Here is a 10,358-nt window from a genome sequence, read left to right as displayed (position 1 = left end):
CTGAAGAGATTTTTCCTCACCTCTCTGTCCTTGTGTTGCCCAAGGAAAAGGTGGTTGTCACCTGATAAGAAAGGTATGGACAGGAATAAAACAAACAAAAAAAACACATTTAAGAGATGCTGAGATTTCAGTGTTTATTTCAGTTAAGTGAAATCACACAATGAAATGTAGAAACAAGCTATCTGGGTCTGGTAAGGCAGCTCTCAAACACATAGGCCTCCCTCAATGGGTATCTAGAAGCAACCCAAAGTATAGAAGTACAGAATGATGCCAAACCGCAACATGAAAGAGTCCAAAGCGCCTTTAATTGTTTGTAACACCGTCACATAAAAAGAGCCAATGCGTTTCAGGACTACAAAACTCCCCCTTCATCGGGGATTAGAAGAAAGGAATGGAAATTTAAATGGACTCAGGTAACTATAACCAAATAGATATCTATTAGATTTGGTGTAAAACCTCCTTTAGAATTAGAATTGTAACTGTTTTTAGCAGCAGCCCCGGCTTGATAGAATTGAAACCACTGGATCAGCATGACATACTTCTTTAGTACAGAAACAGTTTGACAGTTTTGATTTCTCTGGGAGCATGTGGTTCAAGATTGGAGGTCTCACTCCTGCAGCACCAAAACCAAAGCACCAGGCAACTTTTCTGTGGAACGCCAACAGACAGCAGGAGAGGCTCTTTATAGCAGTCAAGTACCAAGGATGAAGGGACTGGAAGGGCCAAATGGATTACATGACAGCTATCTAATACCTACATTGCTATGGGTGATTGCCTGCATCCTGGGCAATACCTGCTACACTATTCTACTGCATGGCTTTGCATGACTTTGTACCTGGCCTGCTCTATACCAAAAACTTCAAACGCAAGCTATCTGCTATCATACTGGTGTAAAGTCTGGTGGTTGACTTCACAGCCCATACTGAACTCTGGATGTACACGTCAGAACCACTGTAACAAAAGAACAAAAACTCCCCCAGACCCACCAGAACTGATACATTGGTAACGGAGATTTTATTTCAGTTTCAATGTCCTAAAAAGAACAATCTCTTCCTAAAAACAAGCTTGTCACATGTGATTGATGAGCAGAGTATTGTAGAGCAGAATGAGACAAAGTAACACTGCCATTGCCAAGTAATCAGCAGAGTCGTATCCGAGGATATTGGAGTCTTTAGTGTAAACAGAATTGATTCTCTTTTTAAAGACTTTTCTTTTGTAAAGGACAATCCAATCAAGATTTGTAAAGTGTTTCTTTTTTATAACATTTGTTTTTAAACAATACACAGGGCAGCACAATGGCTTAGTGGTTAGCACTGCCTCCTGGCACTGGGGTCCTAAGTTGAACTCCCAGCCAGGAGTCAGGACACTACCTGCATGGAGTGTGCATGTTCTCCCGGTACTTGCATGGGGTTCCTCCCACACTCCAGACACATGCTGGAAGGTAAATTGGTCCTTATATGTATGCATGTGATATATAGACCTTTGTATATAAGCTCTTTGAAGGCAGGAACTGATGTACGGGTCTATTCACACCATAGAGCATGCAATGCGTTGTGATGTGTTAAGTTCACTGCATGCTCTGGTGCGCGTTTTTACATGTGCTTAGCTGCGTTGCACTATGCTGTGATGCGTTTTTATTTCTATTTTGCGTTTGTTTTTGTGTTTCTTTAGCAACTTTTTTTTGCGCGTTGCGTTTGTGCAATTTGTCACGCACTTGTGCACATTATGTTGCGATTAAATAAAAAAGTTGAGCATGCTCTACTTTTTTTCCCACACAGATAAGCACAGCACGACGCAATGCACTGGTGTAAACTGGCCTCATTGATTTTCGTGTATTTGTTATTGCTGTGCGTATGAAATGCACTGAAAAATGCATCACAATGCATCTGGTATGAATGGACCCTTAGGGGGTTATTCACAAAGCTGCCACAGGCGGGATTGGACATGGCTATTCTGCTTGGTACCTCCGTAATACCGAGTAGAATAGCAAATAAGTGAAAATAGTTTTTTTTTTTAAAGGTTACAAAAATATTTAAAAAATGTAAATAAAGAGTTAAATTAAAAAAGAAATAAAGATTTAAAAAAAAAGAAAAAAATAATAATTAAAAAAAACAATTGGGCGGAGCTGACAGCTAGCTCCGCCCAACTGTTTCCTATTGGCTGGTACCTGCTAGAGTCTTCTAGCAGGTCCCGGCGAATGAATAACAACTGGGCGGAGCCGGCCGTGATGTCACGTTGGCTCCGACCAGTTGTTATTGTTTAATGACAGTTCAGCATCCCCAGGTCATTTGGGGATGCTGATCTGTCATTACAACTGGGCGGAGCCAGGCGTGAGATCACAGCTGGCTCCACCCAGCTGTCATTTGCCTACTGTATGGGCTATAGTGAATAGCCCGTACAGCTGCCCTTCAGTTCGACTGAACCGAAGGGCTCCGGCGGCCGAAGAGAGCTGAAGGATCAGTCGAAGCTATGGCTGGATCCTTCGGCTACCACGTGAATAACCCCCTAAATGTTTGTATAGTGCTGCGTAAATTGTTGGCGCTATATAAATGCCTGTAAATCATAAATAAAAATGTGCATGGGGACATGCTGTATGTGCTCATTACATAGGAACCCTGTGCTTCCTACTCATCAGTGCTGTACAGTGGCTGCACTTCACTGTCCCTTTCTATCTGTGCAAATCTATCAGTCTGACCAGGTTGAATTAGGATACTCTGAAATGACAGCAGCAACAGTAAATACACTATGCTACAGACAGACATGTGAAAGTTACAGCAAAAAATAAGAAAACAATATTATTGTTATTATTATTATTATTATTAATAACAATATAATATAAATAATAATAACAATAATAATAATCATAACAATATGTACTATTAAAGTATTTCATTGTAATTCAATTAATTATATTCTACCTTGCCCTTTCCTTCTTTTTTCTCCATACAAAAACAATATTTTTGAATATTGAATTAATAAAGGGTGATACAGGAAAAGTAACAATCTTTACCCTCAGAACAATCAGTAGTGACCTCATCTTGCACATATCACACAATGCATTATAAACAGTAATAAGTGAGTATAAAGGACAGCAGAGACGGCCATGTGTGGGTCATTATCATGGGAGTCCCTTTTATCTCAGAGGGGAAGAAGACCACCCATACAATGTGTATGCCATTGACTAATATCATAGTGGAATGTCGGTGACAGGGCCTCTTTACTTCTCGTATTTTTCTTGAACTCAGAGATTTTGCTGTTTCACTCTATCAGACTGCAGTCTCTCTCTCCGACTGTGACACCATCTGTTGCAGCACCTTGTGATGAGCTCAATGCCGCGTATAAAACAGGGAGCTGCTGCCGTTCAATGCAAATGTGGGTTTTCCCAGCTGACGGTGCAAGAGCGCATCCGGTTTATTTTTTATGTCAATGACAAGCCGCATAAAGATGATATTCTGAGCAGAAGGGAAGAAAAGCAGTGCTAGAGGAGAACAGTAAAGCACAAGCACTGTGCTGCAATACAAAGCAGGAAACTCTGTTGGGATATGTAATGAGCCAAAATAACTGCCTAATGGATAAATGTAATTGTAAGCTACATAGAAAAGTGTTTTTATAATGTAAATACACATTTACATTAAAATGGACCTAGCCTCAGATTTAGCATTTCATGCTAAGTAATGTGTAAATGTGACACTACCAGGGATTTGTTACTAGTTATTAGGACACCCCCTGACCCCAGCATTCTATGTTAGCTAAGGACCGGCACAGCTTATGGGGGTCACACAATGTTGGAATGGTGGGTGTAGGAGTCAGTACTATTTATGCTTTAAAAGGAGGAGCACAGATTCCTTATCGCAGTATTCCTCATGACAATGCCTTCATCTGCTTTTTGCTCCAGAGAGATGGCACCATCTTTATTCTGGCATCATCCAGGATCATCATCTACTTCCTAGACTGAGATATCAGCTGAGAAATAACCCAATCATATACAGGTGAAACTCGAATAATTAGAATATCGTGCAAAGTTCATTTATTTCACTAATGCAACTTAAAAGGTGAAACTAATATATGAGATAGACTCATTACATGCAAAGCAAGATAGTTCAAGCCGTGATTTGTCATAATTGTGATGATTATGGCTTACAGCTCATGAAAACCCCAAGAACCCCAAATCCACAACCTCAAAAAAGTAGAATATTACATGCAATCAATAAAACAAGGATTGTACATAGAACAATATCGGACCTCTGAAAAGTACAAGCATGCATAAGTACTCAGTACTTGGTTTGGGCCCCTTTTGCAGCACTTACTGCAATTACTTTTGCACGATATTCTAATTATTCGAGTTTCACCTGTATATCTTTGGCTGTATTCACTGCTGCAGCCTCTCACCTTGTGACTTGTTTTAAAAGTCACAATGTAGAGTCTGATCACTGGGGGAGAGGAGACTGAGAAAAAGCTATCTCCTGCCTGCAGCAGACTGATGACTGCATCTCATAGGCAAAGTCATTGACTTGGCCTCAAGATTGGCTTTTTAAAGGGCAATTCCATCTTTTATTTGAAAGAAAAAACCCAATAATAAATGAACACTTCTTCTTAAAAGAGAAAAATGTGTATTTAGTATGTTTTGCATTGGAGCCAGTTATACATTTCCACTGCAATCAGTAGATCACAGATGCAATGCTCTGGCTCCTGCAGGCTTTTACTCCCGTCCATGTTTGTACCTTGGCACGTACATTCAGTAATGGGGATGGGAGAAGGAATAAATGGGCTATAAGTGCTGCGGTGGCCGATAGAACTTGTAGTTTCTCCATTCACAAATCCTATCAAAGGATCTGGGAATAGATGATGTGTCGGAAGTACATGTGTGCCGCATTCAAACAACATAAGCAGCCTGCGGGGAGAAGAACCCTGCGATTCAGTTAAGTGGAGGGGGCTGGCGATCTGACCATGTTTCATGTTACCCTGTAAATATGGGTGTGACATGAAACATGGTCAGAAAGGTGAACTTAGGCTTTAGGCCTCATTCACACGAGGAAAAGCCGGCACGTAAGGCTCTGTGCTGCGTGCACGGCCGTATCAGGCATCTCCCGGGAAGGACAGGTGCTGCGTGTGATTAGTACGCAGCCCCTGTCCTTCTCTATGGGAGTACGAGGCCGTACACGCCCTACGCTCACCCGCCCTGCACGTCTGTGCGGGTACGGGTGTCCATACTCGTACGATGACAGGATGGATCCTGTCTGCGTCCGAGCCAGGACACCCGCACCCGTACGGACCTGCACTTGGTGTGAGCGTAGGGCGGCATACGGCCTCGTACTCCCATAGAAAAGGACGGGGCTGAATACTAATTACACGCAGCCCCTGTCCTTCCCGGGAGATGCCCGATACGGCCCTGCATGCAGCACGGAGCTGTACATGCCGACTTTTTCTCGTGTGAATGAGGCCTAAATGAGAAAAGGTGCAGCTTTTTAAAAAAATGATACTATTAGATTGTTACAACGTATACATTGTATCAGTTACAATTTTTTAATACAGACTTGTAAAGTTGCTGAAAGATCCGCTGGGTTAAAGAGGTTAAAGAAGGCAATGTTTCCGTCTATTACCAGAGAGGCACACTGTCACTCAGATGGTTAAATCTTCATTCTCAGTAGATACATTGGCGCACCGAAGCCAAGGACGTGGGTTGGCGAGATTGGCGCTCTCCTCCATTTCCCCGTTCCCTCTATCGTCTCCATCTATTAAGCAGCAGGAGAGCGCACAATGCAGTTGCACAGTTTATCTCCTATTAGGAAGGGCTCACCCTGCCTCGCTGTGACACAAACCGCTTACATAACAAAGCTTCATGGGAAACGACAGAGAGCTAAAATTAGCAGTTCTGCTGTCAGTCTATAGGGAAGGGTTCCTCGTGCTGTTCATAAACTGACATATATAAATAATTGACTCTACTCCGGAGGGGAGAGCACGTCGCAGCCCATGAACCTATCAAAAGGGTCATTCGTATGCCGACCTGTGCACCTGTCATCGTGAAATGTGCTTCTGCAAAGGTGTGCGAAGGGCAAAATGCAGCAGAAAAGATTTCAAGTGGAACTATGGACATTTAAAGAACGATGCGGTCTGCCGGTAGAATAAACACTAGACATGTGCGCCGGCAAAAAAAATTTGTTTAGTTTCTTCTTCATTCGGATTTTTTGTTAATTCCTTTTTTGGCATTCGGGTCCGAAAGTCAATTAGTTTCGGGATTCGGACAAAATCCGAAAATTAATTAGCGGCAGTATATATACGAATTTCCATTATGGACGAATTTTCGTTGCAGCAAAGTGACATTAGACAAAAGAAAAACAAAAACTACTTTTTTTTTTTTTTTTTTTTACAGTCTGCAGAAGAGGAAAAAAAAATGTGTGAGGTTCCCCTAAAAGTCAAAATGGTGGGTGTAGGAGTCAGTACTATTCATGCTTTAAAAGGAGCAACCCAACCCCCATTTAATGGTATTCACCATGTATGCTATTTAATGTGTCAGTGTAACAATTCCAGGTATTTATTATCTTTCACAGGGATCACAGGACTCCCCCTGACAATGTCTTCATCTGCTTTTTTCCCTGGTAGGAGAGAGCCATTATGGTTCAGGTTTCATCCAGAGACACCATCTATTTCCTAGACTTTGGTGCCGGCTCAGAGATGACACAATCATGTAAATCCCGGTGCCTGTGCAGTTCTTGGCTGTGCTCACAATTGTCTGAGACAGATCAGCCCGTGCTGCAGCCTCTCACCTTGTGACTTGTTACAAAGTTACAACGTTGCATCTGATCACTGGGGGAGGGGAGAGTGAGGAAACGCTTCCTCCTGCCTGCAGAAGACCGATGACATCCTCTCAGCCCAGGAAAGTCACAGGACTGGAGCTAAAGGATAGCTTTGTAATGATAAAATGTAGATATATTTTGAAAAAAAAAATACTGTTGCTGTATATTGTGACATGTCAGGACTTTATTTGTGCAGACTTATAAAGTTCCTGAAAGGTCCACTTTAAATATGTATCTTAGGCTGGCCATAGATGAACATATATATCTTAGGCAGAGGATATCTGACTAATCTTACTGAGCAATGGGACACATCGTCTTCCTGAGGCTTCACACAACATTACATAATTTCCTTCACTCCATAGCAGAGGGAAAGTTCAACCCTCGTCACAAGGAGACCTTCCAACTTTCACAGGTGACCCTGTTCTGCCTTTGGCATGTAGAAATTATAGGCGTACCTACCTGTCATTTCAAAATCAGCCACAAGATGAAGCTGAAGAGAAACATCTCTATTTACAGCAGCTTAGGCCCCATTCACACTGATCGATTTATCGCGCGATTTTTGCAGCGATATCGCTCATATTTCCACGCGATATCGCTCTATGTAGCTTCTCCAATCCATTTCAATGGAGCTGCTCACATCTCGCCGCTCAATATTGCTTGTAGCTCGTCGCTGTAGCTTGTCGCTCCTACATGACCCTTTTTTCTGCGGATTTCGAGCGATTTTGCTCCTGATTGCATACAGCCCAATAGGAAAAAGTCGCGCGACGTCGCGCAATATCGCACATATAAAATCGCGCGGAAAATCGCGTGATTTTCATGTCGCTCAGTGTGAATGGGGCCTTAGACTGTTTTTTCTTTGGTAAACTCCTAACATCCTCTTTGTCCAAAGAGAAGGAAATAAGAGCATTTTGGGAGGAGCAGAGAATCCAATGCCATCAGCAGCATGTTTCTGGAGGAAAGAGCCCAACTCCCTCTTAGGCAGCCGCGCTGGCATGAATAGACAGTTTTTTCTCTGTATTTGTGAGCTAACACTATATTTACATATTTTATATACTGATTGTATGTTTCTATGTTCTTTATCACCAGTTTCACCCCACCCTGTTTTGTTAATAAAGTACAGAGATTTAACTCGGTCTGGCTTACTGAAGAACAGGAGGGTTTAGCATGTCGAGCTATCCACAGAAGACAGGGTACATTTCATGTAGCAGGGACAGAACAGACTCCCCAAGGAGCTCTTCCCTTCTATCACAACAAAACTTCCCAATACTGGAAAGTGAGGAGCATCTTGTTATGAACCATTTATAGTCATCTTTACCATTCCAAGGCACAGTGCAGACAGATTGCAGGTTCTATCCCTCCACGATCTTACGTACTTCTATGCAAATCATCCATCATTATGCATTCAGTTCATACCTTCCCACTCTATATGCTTTTTATACACACTCACATTCTGGTTGTAAAAGCTTTCTGTTTCACTTTGTAGACGCTTTACTTCAGCCTCACTGGCCTCCTGTATTCTCTGCACAGCTTCCACCAGCGCTGGACCTCCTCGGCTAATACAGCGCAACTCATCTTCCAGCCGTAACACAAGCGTTTGGGATTGGGCAACCTGAGCTTGCAGTTCTTGCGTCTCCTGCAAATGTGGTCAAACAAATGACATATGAAATAAACAGACACACGAATTTTAATTTAAATATTTTTTTTAAAAAGACACAAAGAATATAGTTATACTGTTTGTGATGTCTTTGTGAACCCAGATGTTACCTTGTAAAAGTAGAAGTGACATCGTCACTGTCCTGTACATAGCCTATGCATAGAGCAGAGCTGTAGGGAGGACCCACTGTACAGTCACAGGCTGGGGAGGGGCAAGACCTGTAAGAATGAACTAACTGCAGCAGAGTAAAGTACAGTCTTTTCCTTTTTTCAGGCAGGGCTATGTTGTGTGGCAAATCTGTGTACACCTCAGAACTGGATGGACAGAGACACAAGTCCTTTGGCAGATACAAACGCTCCCTAATATGTATTTTATTTGTGTATTTAGCTGTTTTCCTGAGGCTCAGCTTAAAAGTGGGCCTGATACTTCTGACATATCCTAGTTATCTGGGGTTGCTGGAATTTTACTGGCCTGGCCGGTATAAATGGGACTTATTGTAATGTTATTAATAGGAAAGTGGTCACACTGCTGGATTTTTTCAGTGGCAACCTTATATTCATCATTGTATTAATATTTTCGATTGTGCATAATTTGCGTATATTCCGTTACCTTCCATAGGAACACTTGGCCTCACTCTCTTTTGTTCCATTATTCTATACCAGTCTTTATTTTAGCTTCCATCATCACCTTCAAATCAGCTCTTGATGGCTACAAACCTACGCTTCAACCTCTCGGCCAGGACCACTTGCAGGAGCAATGCTTAGGGCATATAAGATGTTAGGGTGTAGAAAAGGGAGGAACAAGGTTTCCAAAGATAGAGCACACAGGTCCATCTATAACAGAATAACTAGGGGACATGCAGAGATAATGAAGGCAACGATCACATGATCACTATGCCATCTAATAAAGGGCGCTATCGGTGTCCACAGACATGCAGTGAAGAGCAGTGGTCTTCAAGGACCAGAAATTTGACCCTCCTTTCATGCCAGGCAGAAAAAGAGAGGAGGGGATGCACTGCGGAATAAAGATAATCTCAAAAACTTGAGAGATGTACATTTGTTCCTTCCTGAGCTCTCTGCAGTGTTATCTCAAGCAATGCCCTCTTCACATCTTACATCACCTACTCCCTATGTTATGGCGATAAGGAGAGAGGAAGGTGTTTTGTAGTCCTAAAGCACCCTCTTTCCGAGGGTGACAACACTAATCTTCCATAGATACAGTGTTGTCACCCTAGGACAGGGAGTGCATTGTTTGCAGGATCACCAGGTGAAAGGGATAAAAAGCCTGAAAACGAATGCAGCCACCATATCGAAGGACTGGTAAACTGCAATATAAACCCAAGAACATTTTTGTTTTTGGATTTAGATAGTGCTTTAATATGTCAGGAAGTGCAGAGTCCCTTTTCACACTGATCTTTAGGATCTTTAGGAACTGAACTGAGCATTAAAAAGCATTCTCAGATGTGCAAAGATGTGTATTATTTTGCTGCTTACATAGTGAATCCTTCATCCGTCTATACTCCGTACTCATTCCATATTGAAGGTCTTAATTATCTCTGAACTGATCCCTCCCCTGAGAGATTAAACTCTTAAAAGCTTTTAAATTAATGCGTCAGCGAATGCCAGCCCAGTGGAAATTATTACGCCGTTCTCTTTCCGTGTTCATGTGGTTGCTGTGCGGCAATGAGGACTGTTTGAGAACGTCCTCGTTTAAACAGCAATATGGTATATAAGTTCTATAAATTAAAGGAGAACTATGAGGAGTGCTTTTCACTCACCTCATAGTTCTAGCCGACCTGTGACAATGAGACTGTCACAGGTCGGCTCAGTAGATCGGAAGGTGAGCGAACATATACCGGCGTTTGCTCACCTCTCGATCCTGTCACGGCTCTCTGCCGTGACAGGGGAGGG

General features: G+C 42.4%; 1 protein-coding gene across 1 annotated transcript in view; it reads right to left on the bottom strand.

Annotated features, from left to right (window-relative positions):
- LMNTD1 (lamin tail domain containing 1) overlaps positions 1 to 10,358 on the bottom strand; it is a 99,627-nt gene that overhangs the window by 47,506 nt on the left and 41,763 nt on the right. The window contains exon 6 of the mRNA XM_018556069.1: positions 8,242 to 8,427. Within this exon, the coding sequence (XP_018411571.1) occupies positions 8,242 to 8,427 (186 nt within the window). The remainder of the gene's footprint in view (positions 1 to 8,241; positions 8,428 to 10,358) is intronic.

Source organism: Nanorana parkeri, unplaced genomic scaffold, assembly GCF_000935625.1.
Source record: "Nanorana parkeri isolate BGI_ZX_2015 unplaced genomic scaffold, ASM93562v1 scaffold224, whole genome shotgun sequence".
Classification (NCBI taxonomy): Eukaryota; Metazoa; Chordata; class Amphibia; order Anura; family Dicroglossidae; genus Nanorana; species Nanorana parkeri.
Note: the sequence above shows the minus strand (reverse complement) of the source record. Positions and strands in the feature narration are given on the sequence as shown.